This window comes from Mus musculus, chromosome 6 (assembly GCF_000001635.26).
Source record: "Mus musculus strain C57BL/6J chromosome 6, GRCm38.p6 C57BL/6J".
Classification (NCBI taxonomy): Eukaryota; Metazoa; Chordata; class Mammalia; order Rodentia; family Muridae; genus Mus; species Mus musculus.
The window spans coordinates 52258615-52281130 of record NC_000072.6 but is presented as its reverse complement, the minus strand read 5'-3'; the positions used below and the strand labels follow the sequence as shown (position 1 = coordinate 52281130).

The 22516-nt window shown below is 48.3% G+C and overlaps 1 protein-coding gene and 1 long non-coding RNA gene across 3 annotated transcripts; one reads left to right on the top strand and one right to left on the bottom strand.

Moving 5' to 3' along the window:
- Positions 1-13527: 13527 nt before the first annotated feature.
- Positions 13528-18356, bottom strand: Hottip (Hoxa distal transcript antisense RNA). Of its 2 annotated transcripts, none has more exons than NR_110441.1 (2): positions 17713-18356; positions 13528-15762 (listed from the first exon to the last, which is right to left on the bottom strand). It is a non-coding gene; the product is annotated as a Hoxa distal transcript antisense RNA (long non-coding RNA). The 2 variants fall into 2 exon arrangements; NR_110442.1 differs by having other exon boundaries at positions 18267-18356.
- Positions 18357-20250: 1894 nt separating this feature from the next.
- Hoxa13 (homeobox A13) lies at positions 20251-22278 on the top strand. The gene is given in 5 exon segments (NM_008264.1): positions 20251-20494; positions 20496-20579; positions 20582-20589; positions 20591-21267; positions 21983-22278. Coding segments are annotated over 5 exon segments (1152 nt in total). The 5' UTR covers positions 20251-20356; the 3' UTR covers positions 22228-22278.
- The last annotated feature ends 238 nt before the right edge of the window (positions 22279-22516 follow it).

Below are 22516 nucleotides of genomic sequence, written 5' to 3'. Positions count from 1 at the left end.
AGAACGTCCCTGGCTGCCACTGAGTTCTGTTACCAGAATGGATGTTTTTCTACGATTACAACCTTCCCTTCTTCATTCCATTCCCCTGTGTTCCTAGGGCAGTAAGGACCTGGTGTATGCGTTACCTTCCCCATAACTTACAATTATCAGAACAGCTTCTATTAATAGACTTAACTTACAATTATCAGAACAAGGCTGGTGAGATGGCTCAGTGGGTAAGAGTACCCGACTGCTCTTCCAAAGGTCTGGAGTTCAAATCCCGGCAACCACATGGTGGCTCACAACCATCCGTACCGAGATCTGACGCCCTCTTCTGGTGTGTCTGAAGACAGCTACAGTGTACTTACATATAATAAATAAATAAATCTTTTTAAAAAATTATCAGAACAGTTTCTATTAATAGACTTTCGGTGAGGAATCTGGCCCTGGAGTCAGCTCAGAGTGACTTTTCCAGGGCAGGGGCTCCATACTTAGCACAGAGATGTTCATCTCCTCAATACTTGTCCTCTTTTAAAAGCATACCTTTGTTTTTGTTTTTGTTTTGTTTTTTAATTATGAACGTACAAGTGAGGGATGCCCACACGGGTGCCAGAGGAGGCCACACAAAGGAGTCGATTCCTGAAGGAAGTTGTGAGCCACCAGAGTATGTGGTAGAGACAGAACTCTGGCCCTCTGTAAGATCATCTGTAGCTGTCATTTCTCTACCCAGCAGACGAACAAAGGATAGAAGAAATTAGTAGGGAGGACAGGGTGTTAGATCACATGCTTAGTATGTATGTACAAGCTATGTCTTAATCCTCAGCACAGGAAGTGAGATGCAGAGGAGTAAGCTAATCCTCATGTCATCTCCGAGTTGCTGAATGACCTCGGGCAACTCACTTTACCTGTCTGAGCCTGGGTTTTCTTTCCCCGTTGAAAAGGTGAAGATGACTGTAAATCAGCTCCTGGAGTTGATAGGCAGATTCAATGAGCTAATTCATTCATCCTTGCCTGATGTGATTAGCTCTAAGTACTCGGTGACTTTTGTCAAATACCAAAGGACAGTGCCTCCATATCCTGATCCTAAAAGGTGCCTTGCTAGTGCAAAATGCCTATAATTTAATCTAAAAATTACAGATATACATATATATATACATATACATGTATATATACATACACACACATATGTGTGTGTATATATATTACAACTTAACTTTCATGTTTCTCTATGTTGTTACTATTATTCAAGCCTAATAGAACTGGCTTTGTGAGTTAAGCCACAGTTCCCAATCCCACTGAGCCTTTTGAAAATAAACTCTGAAAGGAGAACTCAAAAAGAAAGACCAAGAAGAAAGAGAAAGCAGTCTGGTTGGGATGGATATAGTAGCCTGGCGTGGCAGCACACGCCTTTAATCCCAGCACTCAGGATGTAGAGGCAGGTGGATCACTGAGAGTTGGAGGCCAGCCTGAGCTACATAGTGAGTTCCAGGCTAGCCAGAGCTACATAGTGAGATCCTATCTCAAAGACAAAACAAGCAAACAACAACAACAACAAAAATCAGAGATGGCTATAGTAAAATTCTTATCTTCTGCAAAGATTTTAAAAATTATTTCTAGGGCTGGTGAGATGGCTCAGTGGGTAAGAGCACCCGACTGCTCTTCCAAAGGTCCGGAGTTAAAATCCCAGCAACCACATGGTGGCTCACAACCATCTGTAACAAGATCTGACTCCCTCTTCTGGCGTGTCTGAAGACAACTACAGTGTACTTACATATAATAAATAAATAAATCTTTAAAAAAATTATTTCTAATTATATGTATAGGCATCTGTGTGTGAATATGTAAATATGGGTGCAGGTGCCCTCAGAAGCCAGAGACATCAAATCTCTTGGAACTGAAACTATAGGTATTTGTAAGCTCCTGACATGGGTTATAGGAACCGAACCCCAGTCCACTGGGGAGGCAAGTGCTCTTAAATGCTGAGCCATTTCTCCAAGCCCATAGGCTCATATTTTTCAAATTATTTTCGCTGGGTGATGGTGGCAGCCACCTTTGATCCAGCACTCGGAAGGCAGAGACAGGCAGAAATATGAGTTTGAGGCTAGCCTGGTCTACAGAATGAGGAAACAGGCTGTCCAGAACAGCTGGACCTACACAGAGAAACTCTGTCTCAAAAAACAAAGAAAAAATATTTTCAGCTGGTTGGTGGTGGTGCACGCCTTTAATCCCAACATTCAGGAGACAGAGACAGGCAGATCTCTTGAGTTTGAGGCCAGCCTAATCTACAGAGGGAGCTCTAGGACAGTCAGGACTACACAAACCCTATCAAAAATTTTTTCTTCATTATAGTAGGGTTAAGAATTTAGGAAGGGGCTGGAGAGATGGCTGAGTGGTTAAGAGCACTGGCTGCTCTTCCAGAGGTCCTGAGTTCAATTCCCAGCAACCACATGGTGGCTCACAACCATCTATAATGGGATCTGGTGCCCTCTTCTGTATACATAATAAATAAATAAATAAATCTTTTTTTAAAAATTGGGAAGTTAAAAAAAACAAACCAAACCAAAACAAACCAAACCAAAACAAACAAACAACAACAACAAAAAAACCCAACAACAATAAAAGAAAAAACAAAAAAGCTGGGCAGTGGTGGTGCATGCCTTTAATCCCAACACTTGGGAGGCAGAGGCAGGTGGATTTCTGAGTTCAAGGCCAGCCTGATCTATAGAGTGAGTTCCAGGACAGCCAGGGCTATGCAGAGAAACCCTGTCTCGAAAATCCAAACACAGGAAGTAGGAATTTATGACAAACTCACTCCTAATCACAAGAGACTGCAGAAAGCCCATGTAAGAGGTGCTTACAGAGTCAAGTAAGATGGTTCTCAGAGCTGGAGAAAAGAGATGTTTGTAGAACTATCAAATCTTCACGTGCTAACAGCATCATACCCAAGAATGCAATAGGCACACCACTCACTCATACAACGGCCTGACCACTTATTACCATCATCAAGCATGTTACGCTCAAAGCTGTAGGAAAAGGGAGCTAAATCGGTAGCTCAGGGGTTAAGAGCACTGACCGTTCTTCTAGAGGTCCTGAGTTCAATTCCCAGCAACCTCATGGTGACTCACAACCGTGTGTATTGGACATACATAAAATAAATAAATCTTTTTTTAAAAAGTTACCATGGACAAACTCACAAACACCTCTATCCTAGATTCAGAATAAATGCAAAGGTTTAGATTATATGCCCAGGAAGCTATATGCTTATCCAATGCCTTAAGGAAGGTATTGCAATAGATGTTCAAGACACTCCTGGGAAGGTTTTTAAGACTCTAAAAGGTCACTTTAAGCAAAGCATTCTACCTTCCCACCAGAGGAGCCTGCCTCACAGAGGCCAGACTGACGGTTCTCAGCGGGAAGCAACTCTTGCCCCACAGTGGACACTTGACAATGCCTGGAGATATCTTTTGTATTCGCAGCTGATGTTGGTAGGTAGAAGGTGGAGATGCAGATAAATATCTTGGAACACACAGGCCAGCCTCCACAACAAGGAGGCCATGTGGCCCAAACTGTCAAGAATCCAGGTTGAAAGCTCCTGAATGAATGTCACCATCCTGGAGAAAGCATGCCTTCAGGACTCCTCCAGCTAAGAAAGAAAAGCCAACTGGAGCCTCAGGAGGGAGCCTAAGAGAGTCTCTTCTCAGGGCCCCAACTCAGAACTGGAGATACCAGCAGGCTGGCTCCTTCTTCACCTCTGCCTTCAGAGCACAGAACCCTGGCATCTGAAGAGATTAAATAAAATCCATGATTCCCAGATTGGAGAGATTGGTGGCTCAGTAGTTAAGAACACTGATTGTTCTTCCTAGAGGTCCTGAGTTCAAATCCCAGCAACCACATGGTGGCTCACAGCCATCTGTAAAGGGATCTGATGCCCTTTTCTAGTCTGTTCTGGTGTGTCTGAAAGCAGAGACAGTATTCTAACATGCATAAAATAAATAAATCTTTTTAAAAACCCGTGGTTCCCAGCCCCTCAGGCTGCATAACCCTGCCCCTTGCTCGGATCCTGTTTCCTCCTACAGCTCCCCTCCCCACTCTGGAAGCACAGTTGGAAATTCAAATCTCAATCTTTACTGTCCCCGGCCCTCAAAAGCTTGGCCTGGCTTGCTTCCTCTCTCTGGGAAAAGTCTTCGGGACCCTGTCCTGCCTCTCTTTACGATGACCCCAACCTTGCTTCTTACACCAATTGTAAGTTTTTCTTCCTCTTCTCCCTGTACCTCCACGTCTCTTCCTAATTAAGTCATATCCAGGGTGTCGGGGAAAGAGAGGAAAGGATTTTGAAGACTTCCGTGCTGCAAGTTCTGGGAGCCTATAGCTTTGTGGGTTTTGTGAGGTGCCAACCACACCGTGGTCGTTAAACCCACCGTGGTCCTGGGGAAGGAGTGGTTCTCTTGTTTCTGTTAACCTGGGAGCCCAGCTACATCTTGTTTATCAGACTTAGGTTTTAATTCGGCTTGGTCAGGTTCCAAGTGCAGAGGTGGAGATTAAAGGCAACGGGGAGAATCCAATTAGCTGCCCAGTCTTCTTTAAGCCAAAAAACTCAGGTCACAAACTAGATCAAAGCGAAATGATTTCTCCTCAGCTCTGTTCATTAAGGGGAGGGTAAGAGCTCACACTGCTAAGCTGGGCTCATTACTGGGACTGGCATTTTAAATACAGTATCTCCCCCAAATTACATGTTTCAGAGGTCAGAGGGAGAAACCCAGATTATCTTACATGAAGTCCCTGGCTAATAGAAACCAGAAAGCCAAAGAGTATAGGGCTCTAGGAAAGGAACTAAGCAACGCTCTGATATTCCTGGACAGGAAAAACCAAACCTAGAGGCTGAAACTGGCCTGGAGCTTGCTCAGCTCCATAATCCCTCCTCCAGGGATGTGAGGGACTGAGAAACCAAGGGCTTCCAGGTGACCTGCTTACCATTTTGCTAGAGCCCTTTAGAACTGCATTCCTGGTCAGTAGAGCTGCAAGGGAAACTCCCCACTGCTCAGCCAGCCCAGTCAAGCCCCGCTTTCTTCTAGCCCCAGGAGGCAAGCAGTTTTTTGAAGAAAAACTCTTCCCCATTTTTTACTCTGGGGTCAGTCCTTTCCTTGCAGCGGGAAGCCCTGGGCATACATTTCTGCCTCCCCAGGCTCTTATTGAATGGCTAAGGAACACTGGCAGAAGGGAGCACTAAGACCCTGCTCACACCTACTTCACATGGAAGGGATCACGTTTTGGATTGTTGTGAGAGCATTGAGAAAAGTGTGATTCTATAGGAGAGGAAAAGGGAGAGGCAGGAACCGCTCCAACCAGCAGGAAGAACTGTGCCTTCCCTCCCTGCCTCAGCCTTCCTAACCGTGCGCCTCTTTAACACAGCCCCTCATTTTGTGATGACTCCCAGCCATAAAATTATTTTCATCGCTACTTCATTTCATAACCGCAGTTTTGTTTCTGTTATGAATCATAATGTAAATATGTGTTTTCCTATGGTCTTAGGCTAGTGACCCCTTTGAAAGGGTTGTTCAGTTCTAAAGGGGTTGAGGCCCACAGATTGAAAACATACAAGCACTGATCTTTTTTTTTTTTTTTTTCAATTGAGCCAGGAAATGTATTAAATTCTGCTTTGCCTCACAGACCACTTCTAGAAGTGTCTCTAGAAGATTGCATATGTAGGTTACAGGTCTGTAGAACACTGAGTGTGGCTCTAACTTAAGTTTCCAGCCTTGAGGACAAAGCTACTTCTTGGGTCTGAAATATGTACCACCAGCTCGATATGTTTTTACCACCAATCCGTCTCAGCAGACTGACTTCACTTTTGGGGGTGGGGGAGAGTGTCTGACTCCTGTGAATGAAAAAACTGAGAGAGAAAGAGGGAGAGGGGAGAGCTGGGGAGAGTGATGGGGGGAGGGAGGAGAGGAGAGGTCTGCTCCTTCAGAAGTCTTGCAGTCCCCAATGCCTATCCACTTCCTGACTAAGGCATCACTATCTCAACCAGGTTTAGAGAAACCCCAGAAACCTCATTATGCAAAGTTACTCAAAGCCTAGGGTTTGTTTGTTTGTTTGTTTGTTTGTTTGTTTGTTTTAAGGGTGCAACCACCCACTAACTCTCTCTGAGACTGGAGTTCTTACCCTCAAAGGCAGATTTGAAGTGACATCTCAGAGACACCCCCCTTAAATCTGAGAGCCCCCTACTCTAAGTCCCCAAGTAACTGTACCTCAAAGGGATTCTGTTTGGTTCAAGGACAAGTTAGGACGATTTGTCTTAGTTCTCTGTGTGCGCACTTCCCCACCCTGAGACTTCTTCATCCCCTCTGCTCCCTGCACACCCTCCGCTCTCCCTACCCCAAGCCTCGAAGCCTCGGCTGCCCGGAGCCCTGAAAAGCGCTCCAGCTCACACGGGTTTTTCTATTTCCCTCACAACACGGCACAGCGAGCCAGGTTGTTTTGGTTTGTTTGTTGGTTGGTTGGTTGGTTTGTTTGTTTGTTTGTTTGTTTGTTTTAAGCCAGCAGTCTAAAGCAAGTTTAAAAATCGGATCTTTTGTAAGAAAGCAAAGAAGAGAAAGAAAAAAGAAAAGAAGACATGGAGGGTGGTAAATGGTTCAAAGGAGCAAAGAAATCCTCCGAAACTGGCACCCGCGGTAGCCAACCCTCCTGCCAGGACCCAGTTATACCGAGCGATGCAGGGCGGGATTGGGACACATAAACTCGAGGCAACTTTGTCCAGCAACTTAGCTGAGCGCCGCCCGGCACCCTCAGAGCCGCCGCCTTGTTTGAGGGCCTAAAAAGCCCTGACTGAAATGAAAATTGGGGGCGCGGAGGGAGAGAGCAGCTAAGGACTTTTAGATGCACACTTCAGTTACTCTAAAGGCGGCGGCCAGGTATCGCCTGCCAACCTCGAGCTGTGCACTTTCACACGGCAGGCGGGCCACAGCCTGGAACCCAGAGTGTTCACAATCGAAGTGAGGACCGCAGGGTGCGGGGCAGGTGCCACCACTGTACCTTACAAGGTTCAGTCCGGAGTCCTGGCCACTGGGAGAGTGGGAGGACCTGCTGGGGGTGAGAACATGATGGCCCGGGAATGGAGGCGGGGTTCCCCCCATCTCAGCTGTTCTCCTGGCCCTGTAACACTTGGACCCAAAATAGCAAGTTCACCCCAGGTCAGCTTTGCTAGAGCTGACCCTGCACCCCACCCCAGCAAGGCTCAGCCCTCCGCCTTTGAGATCTGCTCAGGCAATCAAGGCCTTCTAGGTGTGTCATCTCTATCTGGAGCGACCAGAGTCGGGTGAGCCAGGCCCTGAGAAAGTGAAGAAAAACCGCTACAACCCCAAACTGCGGGAGGACTCTGATCTCACCCAAGAAGGGTGACCAAGGACTCCACCGCCACAGGCCGAGCCACCGCCTGGGGCCGATGAGGTCCTCTGGCGAGGTCTTAGAGGACCAAGGGCTGGCACAGCTTATCTCTGCAAGGCGGCCTCTCTCTCTCTCTCTCTGGCGCCTGCCCGGAAACTGACCTGAAAACCGACAGATAAGCCCTTCGAACAATCCGGGAGAGGGAAGAAAAATCAAAGCAAAACAAAACAAAAGCAAACGTGGCTTCTTCTTCGTAAAGTTTTCCTGACTTCTCATAAAGGTGGCCTGACCATTTACAGTAAGGGCAGAATAATGTTTGAGTCTGGACGACATAACTGTCTCCAGACTTGCCTCTCCCGTGCCCCCAGCTAAGGTTTTCAACCAGCGAAAGCAGCTAATGCATTTGCACACATTAAACATCTTGAACGCATAATTACAGGCTGCAGACAGGCTGGACAATAAAATATCTCCCCTCGATATTTTTGGAAACCTTTTGCGACTGTGCCTGGAATAAATAACAACCTCTTCCTACGTCCTTGGCCATCCAACGGTGACCAGCCTTTATTTCAGAAAACCCCTCACCTCGGCAGTGCTTTTGAAAAATGGTGGCAGGGGTAGACAGTGGGAAGCAGCCAGAGAATAAAGCTGGCAGGGTAAGTGCTGCCGGCTGCTCTGAATGTAGACAGAGACCAGGAACTATACAAAGAAAATGCATTCGGAGCCATGTGGGTTTCCTTATTGGAGACTGCAATTAGAGCTCTCTAGGCCTCAAGGCTCTGAGCACCAAACCCTCTCCACCATCTCTCTATCGGAAGACCAAGAAGATTGAAGGGATACATTGTTGAGTTCTTGCCTCAAAACCACCAGTGCAAACCCAGTTTGTACCCTGAGCTTCGTACTACCTGGGAAATCTACCAGGGGAGGAAGAGCTGGATGACCAGCGGAGCCACAAGCCTGAGAGAAGGAAGTTTAGGCAGTTATTTTCATCCAGAGGCCTGGGTCTCTCTAGCTTCCCTTGAGTCTTAGTAGCCTGGTCTGTAAAATGGAGATGATTATAATAACCTCAGGACCCACTTCACAGGTCGTTATGAGGAAGCACTTAAATTTTTTTTATTGCTGTATAACTTACATATAGCCAAGTATACAAATCTCAAATACCCAGCTGAGTGATTTTTATATATGCATACACTTGTGAACTACTACAAAGATCAAGGTGCAGAGTGCTGTTACTAGCTCCCAGAAGTTTCTGTGAAGAAGGAATTTTAACACTGACTCTCGTGTGTGGTCATCTTGTCTCCAACTCAAAGATTCAGAATCCTATTTTAGTATATGGACTTTCTTGACCTTGGGGTATAGAACTACTAAATAATTGATTGGGTAGATAACTCAGTAGTGTGTTGCATGCACAAGGCCCTGTTTTTAATATCCAATTCTGAAAAAAAATGTAAACCAAATATATATATATATATATATATATAATAATATATATGTAGTTATATATTATATATAAATATATATAAATAATAAATTATATATAATTTATTTATTACTAGGACAGGGTGTCACTATATAGTCTTGATAATCCTAGGACTCCCTATGTAAATCAGGCTAGCATTGGACTCTCTGAGATCCACCTGCCTCTGCCTTTTGAGTGCTGGGATCAAAAGCATGCGCCACCACCACAACTAATCTTTATGATTACCATAGGTATGGGCTATGCGAACCTCTGCTCTAGAGGAGCACTAGCGATCTTGCCCCCAAGTACTCAGGACTTGGGAGAGAAGTTGAAATGAGGCTTACATACATGTTGGAGACAATGTATCTTTTGTGCTCATGACTAGCATGCCTATGTCCAGATCAGGAAGTGATCCCAGAGGGAAGGGTGAGTAGAGATGCATGTAAGGTTAAGATCCAAACCTTGAGATCCCTTATTTGAGCATCTTTCCTGAATCCAAATATAGCTTGATAGATGGAGAAAGAAAATTTCCCAAAGAGGTACTTGGCCTATTTTGTGAAGAGGTATAATTCCAACAGCTAACAAATTCAGTTCATTATAAATTTTCAACACACACATAAAATTAAATCACTTCAACACTCTGACTCCAATTTTTCTCAGAATGAGTCACTGTTAGTGATGCCTTTTTAAAATGTACTTCAAGAGGCTGGTCCTGGCTTTCTGAGACAGTTCCTCACTGATTACAGGTGTATTGGCACTGAAAGTTATATTCAGACCCAGTGTCTAAGACAGAAAACGTTAACCTTGTGTGGCCCACAGAGTAGCAACTGCAGCCTGAGTTCTAGGCCTTGACCTAATGGGAATGAGCTTGGCAACCCCCAGTATAATCAGCTAAGTTAACTGTCATTACCAGAGGACCCCCACTCTGCCTGCCTGGAAGCAGAGCCATGCTGGGAGAAATAATCAAGGCATTGACCATGACTTTGGAACTTCAACCATTCTCTGAGGTGAGGGGAAATTGGTAATGACTCTTGGAGTTTTTAACTATTCTGTCTTAGTAGCCATTAAAAAAAAAATCACTTCGGTCATTAGCCCACCCTGGGTGTTCACCTCCGACTCCATTTCCTTAGTCTACTTTGGAGCTCTATGGGGTGGCCCCACTTTTGTCCTGCCCAAGCCTACTTGGAGGCAGGAGGTGAGGATAGAAGCCTAGGGCTGTGCCCCCAGACCTTGGACCGTGCAGTATCCGCTAGGAGAAGTCACAGGAAACGCTTTTACCACCTGGACGACCTTGACTGCAGCCGATTAAAGTTTAATCCGAGGTGTGTGCTCAGCCTTGCCATGTTATTTAAACACATCAAAGGTCATAAAAAGATTCCAAAGGCGTGAGCAGGGCGACTCGAACCGGCAGGGAGCCAGCATTTGATTCTAGTTGACTTCTAGGCCTAGGATTTGGAGAGTAGGGTAACTAAAGGGCCAAAAGAATCAAAGGAAAGCGTTTGCTTTCCCAGAGAAACTCCGGACTTCAAAACGTAGCAGGGGAAACCGAGTCTCAGACAAGGAGACAAACAGTGCTCTGTAATTCCGATTAACTTGGAAGACATCTAGTGGGGAAAGATCGCAACTGCAGTGACGTCTTCGGAGCATCCTCTGCTCCTGCCAACCCGGGACAGCACTGCTGGACTGCTGTGCCAGTCTCTCAAGTGCAGTCCTTTATCCTGCCACATGCTTGCTCTACTGTCTAAGAACCCAGAGTTCTGAGGAGCCGTTTCCACTCTGAGAGAAAAGACCCAGCTCCGAGGGGTCTTCTCTTCAGGTCGCGGTTCTGGTATCCAGTGATGAGGTGTTTGTTGTCCAAGATTCCCATTCTGATCCAATTATTCTGGAAGTGCCTGATCCTGCTTTGGGAAAAGTCCCACACATGTATGTGTGGCTACATAGTAGAGTGCCTTAAGGCAAGAGGTAGGAAAGACAGCTCACCAGCTTTAGATTGCAATCCACTAGGCAGCTAGCAGGCAGCAGGAGGTCAGCTTCCCAGGATGTTCAGGATGTATCACCAACTCATCTCCAAAAAGGAATCTTTAGACCAAACCTTCATCCATGTGGATATCCACGACATGCTACCCTCGCTGGAACATTAAGGCCAAATCAGCAGTCTGTACACCTTCTCCCCTTGTGCTTATTGTAGCCTCTCATTGAGCTGGCTTCACTGGCTTCCATAGAGTGAGGATGTGTTTATCCCCTGCAGCCTCCTGCCTGACTTCATTGGGGGTGGGGGTGGGGCTCCATTTTTCTGGTACCACATCATCCTAGAACTGCCAGGGAAAGAGTAGCATCAGACCGCTTATCTTTGTGATTAAAGGGGAGGGTGGTAGGGAAGGGGGCTGGAAAGGTGGCTTAGTGGCTAAGAACATTTGTTGTCCTTGTGTTGTTGGTTTTGTTTTTTGTTTTGTTTTGTTTTTTTCAAGAAGACCCATGTTTGATTCCCAGCACCCATACAGTGTCTCACCCTATATCCAGTGCACACACATGCATGCAGGCAAAATATTCATACACATAAAATAAAATAAATAATAAAATAAATAAATCTTTTAAAAACTAAAAAGAAAGACAAGAAACACTGCTCTACATTGCCTTCTAAGGTGCGAATCCCAGTACATTGTGGAACCATAATTGGAGTCCAGTGCAGGAATTTTCTGGAGGCAAAGGCTGCAAAGGACGTGGTGGCTGCTGGCACCAGCCCTCTGCAGGAAGGGCCTTGTCTGGTCTTGTTCACTGGCAGGACCAGGACTACATACACCATACACATGGCTTTGGGAAATGACCTCTCCTGTGTTTTCTATCAACTTACCTTCTCTACACCCATACACAATCCAACCTGGGCTTAGAAGTCCCTTGATTCTCAAAAGAGGGTCGTTATTTTACTCCCCACTTCTTAAAAATAACAATAAATTAGAAATGATAGAGGAAACCATTCAGGTCAAAAATGCTTTACAGTTTTTTTTTCCCACAAACACTAGCCAGTCCTCTTTAGAGACCTGAAGTGCATCAGACCAAAGATGGCAAAGTCTGTGGCTCTCTCCGCTCCCACCCCATTCCATACCACCTATTGACTGGATGGGACTCCCCCCACCCCCAACCTAGGAAACTCCCTTAGGTTTTATTGAATCAGCTACAGATTACTGAAGCAGCTCTAGGTGGGGCATCTGAGGCAGGACTGTAACTGAATTAGCCTGAGAATGGAACCCTGGGATCTGGATTGCAAAGGAACCCAGGATGCAAGGGCTAGGAGTAGCCCAAGTCCCATGCTGAGTTTGGATGGGCTAGTGTACCTCTTGGAGACTTTCAGATCCCTCACCCCAACTTTGAGCCCTACCTGAAAAGTCCCCTAACCTTGCCCAGCCCACTGGACTTGTCACCATCGCTACTACACATACACCACACCGAGTCCTGTTTTTAGCACAAGCTGGAGGGACTTCTATTCCTGGGGTGACAAATGAGTTTGCTTGCTCTCAGTGACATCAAATTACTTTGCACCAGCCGAGGGTCCCATGACCCTACATAACCTCACATTAGATCCTAAAAATGTAAAAGAAATATGGCCTTTTAAAAAGTGGCTGAGAGCAAGTGATTGTTAGCAGGTTTGAGGGGCTGTCCCCAACTCAGCCACCGACTGACTGACCGAAGCAGATCCCAGCTGGAATTCACACGCTTGGGCTCTCTATAGAGAAGCTCAATTTTGAATGTAACTCAGGGCCCTAATCAGGGTCTCAGAGTTCAAATTATTTTTGTGTAATTAGAGAAATCACAGGGAGGCTTGAAGCCCTGGCTGTGAAATGGGACCTCAGTGGGTGGTAGGGGCAGTGGAGGAAGCACGCGGAGACAGCAGAGCCAGCTTCTGAAGAGAGCCAGCTTCTGCACGGAGGGGGCTTCCACTCACGTTAAAAACACAGGCATTGCTTAAGTTGTCACAGCTTAAATGGTTTGTCAGGAATTCAAACTTCATTGTTTCTCATTTTCCTTCTCCCTATCTCTCCCTTCCTCTTTGTCTCCCAGTTATCTGTTAGTGTTTTTGCCCCGTTTTCCCCTCTTCCTCCGAATTTTTGATATTCTTAATTCTGCAGTCTCTGCCCTGACCTTGACCCAAGCCTTTATTCCTTTGGCGAACTCCATCTTAAGATCAGGAGACCCAGGACACCCACACCCTGGCAGCCTCTGTGTCCTAGGCCATGTAAGAGTGGATTTGTTAGAAGCCCTGGGCCGCAGTAAGGGAAGGAAAGTCTGAGGAACGTTTCTAGGGCTTTCTGCCACACACTGTTAGAACTGCTAGAAATTGACACAAAGTGTATGCAAAAACATTCTCCTGTTTAACTTATACAACCCTTATGAGTTTAGTCAAATACCACTCTTCCACTGCCATGAAGAGTTATATATACTTACTATAAAAATAATTCCAGATATTTAGCAGCAAAGGGGAGGACAATTAAAAAAAACTCACGAACAACCCAGTACTCTGGCCATGGAAAGAGGTTGGAGTGGGTGGGGGTGAGTCTTATTCAGCAGTTGCTGGCCACAGAATTTGTCAAACTCAAAAATTTCTATAATTTGTTTTTGTCATTTTGGCTTATAAAGTCACCAAGAGTTTTTAGTTAAATCAACTTCAGTGTTTCCTGGAATCATGCTCATTTTCAAATAGATCACTGAATTAATGCAAACAAAACATTCGTGCTTTTATTCAGTATTTTAAAAATCTCTTGTTGCAGAAGGAATATTTTAAAAGGCGTACAGAGCTACATTTTTTTTTCTAGAAAACCATGGTAACTTTGATATCAATTCAGTCCACCCTTTCTTCTCTTAGTTTAAGCATTAGAAATTTCTATGAGATGTCTATAGGGAAAGAGATGTTTTGAAATAGGAAATAAGCATTTGCTTAACGTGAAAATGTATCAAGTTAGGACACAGGGCACCCCCACATCAATCTTAAACGAACAGAAATCTTCAGTGAAAGGACTCAGAGAAGAAGTTGATATAACCCTCCCCCGCATGTGTAATTTTTATAAAGAAGACACATACAATTTCAGATAAGATCCCAAATCTTTTTTGCTCCAGGTTCCTTCTTGGTGAAACCTTGGGCTCTCAATAGTCCTTGCCTCAAACAACTCCAGTTCACCCCTTTCTCACAATCTTAAAAATTCTCAAAACCTTCTATTGAGAATGAAGCAGTTCAATACCTGGGATATAATTAAGCTTTAATTATCAAAAAAGGTATGCAAGATAAGATGATAATAAAGTCAAAGATAAACTGGATGTAGAGGGGCTTGCTACACCTTTATATGTATTGGGAGGGGGGAAATATATTTTAAAGTGTAGTTGTTGTATTAGGCAAAGGCAGAAAACATGTTCCCTGTACAAAGCGGGAGGGAGTGGCCAACTGGGGAGTCCCTGGAATGGCCCACTTACTCAGTTTCCAGGAACAGAAAATGACCTTGTGCAGTTTTGTTTTGTTTTTCATTCTCTCCGACTTCCCGAAGCTTTTTTTCTTTTCCGGCCAGCTCCTAGTCCCAGCCGAACCTAAGGTCGGGGTCGGGGGCTGATTAACGAAGCAGCTTCCGTACCCAGCTACTCTCACCAAAGTGTAAATACCTTTAAAAAACTAATATCAAAAGTTTGTATTGAGCTGCTTCGTTTCCCAGAGCATTGGGCCATGAAGGGATCTAGTCCCACAGACAAAGGACTGCAGCTGGAGGCTCCCTCACAAGCTCGGAACAGCTCCGGGAGGGTCCAGAGATTCTAGGGGAGGCCATCTGAACCAGACAAATGCTGATGGGCCGCTCACCTTCCACTGAAGACAGGTGTATTTACCGTATTTACAGACCCAGGAGGGAGGACCAGTGGTTGGAGAAAGCTGAATTGAACCAGAGGACAGGAAACTGGCCACCAGGCTGCTTTGACAAGGTGATTTTCCCCCCTTAGGACTTGGCATAATGACTGTATTTCACTACGCTTGTGCCTGTGTATACATTTGGTGTGTGAATCTGTGCGTGTGCGTATGAAGGCACACACATAGCTATGGTTACAGTATATAACGTGCCTGTAAAATCTGATTACACCTCAGTGTGTACTTGAAGGGGTCTTGAGTTTCCCCCTTTCTCCTTGCTGGTGAGTTTCCCTCCCTCTGTTGCTTTGTCTATTAAGAATTCACAGCCAGATGGGGAGTGTCCTTACGGAAGACCCCTATGGGCCCAGTTCTCCTGGCTCCACGCTGATTTCTCAGGGAGAAACACCGAGTCCAACAGCACCAGACTTAGACGCAAACCCGCTACTTCCTTCAAACTCTCGACCATCTACGGTGTATTTGTTGATATAAAGCCCGGCGCTGGTTTCCTGTTTTGTTGCGGGCAGTGAGCATCAACCAGGTTGAGAAGGGGTCCTTTTCACATGGCAGCTGCAGGCGCCGGGTTGCCAGGAGGTACCCCATTCTTCCAGCATCCATCCCAGTGGCTCTGAGCTCACTCCCAGAGTCCGGCAAGCTGGTGCCCTGGTCGGGATGCCTGCCACTCACTGTGGAAAGAAGCGTATTCCTTCAGGTTGAGCCTCTATTTACAGGAATTCGGTCCCTCTGCATCCAACTCATATTAGGGTCCTTTAGGTGAAGTCTCAGTTTCCAGATGTGGTGAAGGACAGCGCAATGACGCCATTAGAACACGGAGAGAGCTCTCGGCACCATCTAAATCACTCGGTTGAAGGGATCTCAGGCAGCGGGGTAGGGGGTGCTGCTCCCCAGAGCCTGAAACCTGCTGCTAGTGCTTCTAAAACGGGGGAGGGGTGCGGGCGGAGGTGCCTTCTCCCTTCTTTGAGACTCGGTAAGAAATAGAGGGTGATGCAGTTGGAGTTCTCTTTACTATCTCTTCCCGATGGCTGGCTCCAGGCTGGTCCCGTTGTACCTGGTCCAATCCAGCAGGCAGTGAATGAGTCACTTATCCAATAATTTGCCCTCCTCAAAGTCCGTCTTGGGGTGATCTTAGAGGCAAGGTCTGTGACTTTCTTTCTTGACCTCCCAACTCCACATCAATGTGGGTCACCATAGTACAGAGCGACTGACTACTCATGTTCCAAAATTATCCCCACAACACGAAATGTTTCCTTTACTTCATTATTGCTTCTCTATAGAACAAGAACCTCAAATGGGTCATATGACATTCTCCTGTGCTCTGGCCAGCCCAGAATCCCGGATACCCCCCTCATACACACACACACACACACACACACACACACACACACACACACACACACCAAAAAGGGGGCGCTGCTTTCACCCTGGTGCATACAGGATTGAGGTCCCTCAGAAACTCAACTTCACACTTATTCCATTCCTAAATGGTTTACTGGTAAGGATTCTGAGGAGTTAACTTCTTTGAGAATTTCTCTCTCCCCTCGTCTGCTCAATTGCCTTCCCCTTTCTAAATCTTTCTTGCTTTGCCATTATCTCTTTGCCCCCCACCCCCAGCCTGCCTGGGGTGGAATCAGAGGGTAAGGTGTCCTGCAAATCCAGCCCATAAAGCTGCTTGGATACATTAGAAACACATGAATATCCCGAAATACAAAGTGTCTTTAAAACCAGCCATGGACTGTTTATCCTAATACCAGATCAATGCAAAGAAGTAGTTCCAGAGAATGGTGCTGACAGCCTCTTCCGAGTTAAAGTGAGGGCAGGTAAATTTAATTTGCAAATGAAAATCAAATCTGATCAGACCTCCTGTTTGGTTCCCTTTGTCCTTTTCTTCTCCAACCCTAGGAGCCTAGGGTCTAGGAGCCCAGGGTCCTGTAATCCTGGTTGGTCAGGAGTCCTCTATCAAGAAAAAAAAAAAAAAAAATGCAGCCAAATCAGGCCAGATGCAAGAGGGCTGTCAGCGCCAATGGACCCAGGTTTGACTAGTAAAACCAAGAGCTTAGGAAAACCTATGGAGACCCCTTGAACAAAGGCTGGGCTGTAGCCATGCTGCCCTTGAAGGCCTTCGCTGAGAAATCTGCATGCATCAGACAAAACTGGGGCATCAGTGGAGACTTCTCTAGCTTCCACCCCAGCCTGGCTCTTGGCTCCAGAGCTCCTATGGCCACTATTGTCTGAAGGTGACCGTGAATGCTCTGACTTCTCTTCCCTAAGCCATGGAGAACCATGTTAAGTTGTTGGTGTTTCTGCAAGAAGAACCCCAAGCCTGAAGACAAAAAGAGCTCAGAAAGTCAGGCCCTGCCAGCTGGACAGACACACAAATTTTCCCTGTGCCTTTGGTAAATGAGGAAGAACACTGGATGAGACTGCTGGCTCTTTAAGAGTCAGGCTTCATCCTCCAGCCGTTCTTTTCCCACACCAAGCTGGTCTGGTATAGTCTGGAGCATTGTATAAGAAACCATTAATGAATCTCTTCTCTCCCTCTGAAAGTCTGAGGAATTGCTGTTTTACAGTGAGTAGAATTTCTAGAAAGTCTTACCCCAAATTATTCCCAGAGTTCATTCTAATATGAGAAACAATTTCCAATGATGCCTACAGCTCAATTACTAGCAGGACATGCAGATACTTTAAAACAGTGAAGAAGCAACCCAGGAAAGGGAGAAGGAGCTAGATATGCTCCTATGCCCTTGATACAAGCCTAGTAGAAAATCCACATCAATGTATGAGATTTAAGACAGGGGGAGAACAAGGATGCTACTTTCTCTAAATAATTCTGTCTTGGGTTTTCTCTCTCTCTCTTTTAAATTGATAAGAAAATATAAACTTCAGTAATTCACATTCCAAGTCCTTCCACGACAGGGATACCACGTGTAGGAAGCAAAGCCCACTGAATTCAAAGATGCAGCCCAAAGCCTCCCCGCTGCTTCGTTCTTCCCAGACAAACCTGCTTCTGATTCCTCTGTGGAAAAAGATGAGTTCCTTTCTCACCATTTTTGGAGCCGGAGGGACCCAGCCGACTTTGGCAGTCTGTAGAGCTGAGGCCCTTCCCCTGAGTGCAGGGCTCCCGGCTCCAGTGAACTGAGGGGGAGGAAAGAACGTGGAGCTGGTCTTGGCTGCTGTGTGGACCAGCAGTACAGCCACTGCCAGAGGTGAACTGGCATAGGCATCGGCTGGTGGAGCCTTCCTGAGCTGTGTTTTCGTTTTTTCCGAACCTAGCTGGAAAACTTCGGAGGTTCAGAAACCCAGCTAAGAGCAGGGCGGCCGACAGAAAAGAACCAGTCCAGCCTGTAAACACCGCCCCCAAAACTCTACAAAGAGAGAGGGAAAAAAAAAAGATGCTGAGAAACCAAACAGAGCCAGAAGCCAGATAGCAAAGGATGGGGGAATTGAGAGCGAGGGGAGGTGGGCAGTCGGCTCTGTCTCTGGGCTTTCATTGTAGTTTCTCACGCTGACTAGACAGCAACTTTCAACTTGACCTTGGCCTCCAGCGTGTCTGACCTGTATGTAAACTGCCCTCGAGTCTCCGAGAGTCTCCGAGAATTGGAGCCTGGAACCGTACTTCGTCTCTTTGTCACTGTTGAGTTTTACAATGCCACTTAGAGGGAGGAAGGAGTGGGGGGACGGATGAAAAGGGCTCCAAAGTAACACAGAAATCAAGTCTTCACAGAGGTTGGTTCTTTAGTCTGCAAATGGTCAGGCAGTAAGAAGGTAAACTCGGGGCAAATCAATATTTACCCAGGACCGCTAAAGTCAGGAGAGAAAGGACTCCCTGGGTGTGGGGGAGAATTGGGTGTGGGGATCAGGGAAGGTTTTATTGGGCGACACTTAACATTAGTCAGAACAAACCCAGGATCCGGGCAGATAAAAGCCTGAGCCTCGCCTTACTGGTCCCAATCTTACCAGAAGCCCAGGGGGCTTACAGAGCAGCAGATGAATTGGGTGGTATGTCTGATGCTCTAGCTTAGGGCTAAGTCTACAAGCTAGGACTAGAGAACAGGTCCAAGCCTGGCTGCCTACCAGAGCATTTGAGCAAAGATAGTACAGAACTCTTCCCAGTCTATATTTTCCAGAACGCACCACTTTCACTTTGACCATTTGTTCCCCTCTGGATGTCTGACCAGTTCACACTTGCACAACCAGAAATGCATGTAGTCCTAAGGAGGCAGGGTCCCCAGAATCCTTTATCAAAACACTGCATCCAAACGTTGCTCTCCCAATACAAACACCCCACCAAGCTCAAGGTACAGAGGAACTCATCAGCTGAACCCCGGCACCTTGAACCCACTACAGGCTGAGCCCCTATTAGGAGAAAAACCATGAAAGGATCCCAAAGAGCCTTTTTCTCTTTCCCCAAAACGGAATGCAACAGTGGATTGCCAGGTGTCTGAAGTGTCCAACTCAGGATCTATGGAGTGACTTGTAGGAAGTCCCAGAACCGTGGCTGGAGTTCCAGCCAGCAGCCCAGCTGGGGCCTGTTCCTCTTAAACCCCTTCAGGAAAAGGCAGCCGGACTCCTGAGACAGGAGTGTGAGTGAATGGTGCTTTCTTCATCTGAAATCCTCTGCGGACCAGAGAGAATAGCTGCTGCATCGGAATGAATAGCGAGCTGTATATACAAGTTGGACAATGTGGCAGTATGCATCTCTCTCTCTCTCTCTCTCTCTCTCTCTCTCTCTCTCTCTCTCTCTCTCTCTCTCTCTGTGTGTGTGTGTGTGTGTGTGTGTGTGTGTGTGTGTGTGTGTGCGCGCGCGCGAATATTTGCGCTCGCGTGTGTGATGAGTGTAGGAGATACAATTAGTTGTTCTGATCTTCTGAGTCCTTAGGCCTAATTGAAATTGTCCTCTAGAGCCTGAGAACAGGGAAGGGAGCTCCCAAATGCAGCCCAAACTTCCCAGAGAAATGTCCTGGGACCCTTGCTCCAGACTTCTCCTGGAACCAACAGGAAACAAACGCCCTTGTTCCCCAGGGGGGGGTGGGGAGTGCAATCTCGGCCAGGCGAAAGCTCCCACATCCTTGGGAGGGTCTAGCTGCAGAAAGATGTATCCATCCCTGGAAAGAAAACAGCCCCAGAGGTCCCTAAAACATGCCAGGACATCCTGGGCCAGTCCAAGGCCAAGGCAAACCCTCATTCCTGGCCACTGGAGAATTTACCTGACTTGTCCCCACGACCTCAGGTCGCACCCCAACCGCAGCCGCTCACTGCCCCTCCCAACCTCCGCGCGAAACCCGGGAAGGGATCGGGGTCCCTGTGTTCCCAGCCCCACCCGCCCTAGTTTCTCCCCCCCACCCACCCCCGCCTCCTCCGTGGGTGACTGCTGCGCGGCCGCGCGGCGGGAGCTAGAGCTGGCGCAGAGGACCGCGCGGGCGGCGGCGGGGACGGCGGGCCCAGCGCGGAGCCGAGCCGGAGCCTCCCGCTTTGCATACGCCGGGGGCGGGCCGGGGGCGGGCCAATGGGCGGCCGCCTGGCGCGACCCCGCAGGGCGCGACCCGCCCCCCTCGCTCGGGCCCCGGCCCCGCGCGCCGCGCTCTTCACTTCTTGGGGGCTTTTTAAAACAGCGCCACTGGGGTCTTCTCCATGCGGCTCGGGCTATGACAGCCTCCGTGCTCCTCCACCCCCGCTGGATCGAGCCCACCGTCATGTTTCTCTACGACAACGGCGGCGGCCTGGTGGCCGACGAGCTCAACAAGAACATGGAAGGGGCGGCGGCGGCGGCACGGGCGGCGGCCGGCGGCGGCGGCGGGAGCTGGGGGCGGGGGCTTCCCCCACCCGGCTGCCGCGGCCGCGGGGGGCAACTTCTCGGTGGCCGCAGCGGCGCCGCCGCCCGCCGCCGCGGCCAACCAGTGCCGCAACCTGATGGCGCATCCCGCACCCCTGGCGCCCGGCGCCGCGGCCGCGTACAGCAGCGCCCCGGGGGAGGCGCCCCCGTCCGCCGCCGCCGCCGCCGCCGCCGCCGCTGCTGCCGCCGCCGCCGCGGCTGCCGCGTCGTCGTCGGGAGGGCCCGGGCCGGCGGGGCCCGCGGGTGCCGAGGCCGCCAAGCAGTGCAGTCCCTGCTCGGCGGCGGCACAGAGCTCGTCGGGGCCCGCGGCGCTGCCCTACGGCTACTTCGGCAGCGGCTACTACCCGTGCGCCCGCATGGGCCCGCACCCCAACGCCATCAAGTCGTGCGCGCAGCCTGCTTCGGCCGCCGCCGCCTTCGCCGACAAGTACATGGACACCGCCGGCCCCGCGGCCGAGGAGTTCAGCTCCCGCGCCAAGGAGTTTGCTTTCTACCATCAGGGCTACGCAGCCGGGCCTTACCACCATCACCAGCCCGTGCCCGGCTACCTGGATATGCCAGTAGTTCCGGGGCTCGGGGGTCCTGGCGAGTCGCGCCACGAGCCTCTGGGGCTTCCCATGGAAAGCTATCAGCCCTGGGCTCTGCCCAACGGCTGGAACGGCCAAATGTACTGCCCCAAAGAGCAGACGCAGCCTCCCCACCTCTGGAAGTCCACTCTGCCCGGTAAATGGCGCCCCCTTTCCAGCCCGGGTCTTCCAGCTTTTCAGCTTCTCCTCGGCTCGTGCCCCAGGGTCACTAACCCCCCCCCCCCCCCGCATTCTCCCTGGCCTGGCTTGCCTTAGCAATTCTGCACCCCTGGGAGCCTGGCCCCGGCTGGCTGGCGCTGTCCGTCCGCCCTGCCCTAAGTCGAGCCGGTCCCCGGGCCCTCCTTTGGTAAAGGGTAGCTGGGAGGAAGCTTGTGGGTTCCAACTCCGGCAGCCCCTTTCTCTCTGGGTGCCCCACCCTCCCAAGCCCTTGACATTGACTCCAAGATGGGAAATAGACTCGATTTTGAGCTCACCAAATTGTCCCTGATGGTTCTCTGAAAAAAAAGGCTTCGTTGGAGAAGCATAGAATGTTGGGACTTGGGGCAAGCTGAGAGGAGCCGAGCTCTACAGAAAGAAGTGTTGAACCCTGTTGAGTGCTAAGGTGTGGACCGCTGTACATGCAGAATGACCGGATTGGGGTGGTCACTGGAACTCTGGGCGATTTCATTTCAGTACACAACTAACCATACCCCCCTACTAACGCTCCAGGCTTTGGCAGAAGGCTGGATTGTACAGCATTCGTGGCAAAGAGCAATCAGGCATTGCAAGGCCGGCAGTTCACATTGAGCTGTCGCCTGTGTTCTGGCTCAGGTCGGCTCCCAGAGTAACTTGCCTTCTTCCTTATCTTACAGACGTCGTCTCCCATCCTTCAGACGCCAGCTCCTATAGGAGGGGGAGAAAGAAGCGCGTGCCTTACACTAAGGTGCAGTTGAAAGAACTCGAACGGGAATACGCTACGAACAAATTCATTACCAAGGACAAACGGAGGAGGATATCAGCCACGACAAACCTCTCTGAGAGGCAGGTCACAATCTGGTTCCAGAACAGGAGGGTCAAAGAGAAAAAAGTCATCAATAAACTCAAGACCACTAGTTAATGGATTAAAAGGTGGAGCAGAGGGCAGCTTGAAGAAACGCTTAAGGATTTGTTTCTTTGCCCAGATAATAATAATGCATCATACTAACTGAAGAATTGGATAGAGAGACGCTGACGTTTGCTCTCCTAAGGGGACTCTCTCTTCCATGGAATCTACAATTAAAACAAAACCTTAAGGAATGGTAAAGACTGCCAGGTTTCCCGACAACCCCACCACAGCGTTAAGTGACAAACTCTAGAGTCAACTCATCAGCCCCTAAAACACACAATTTCAGATAAATTATGAATTT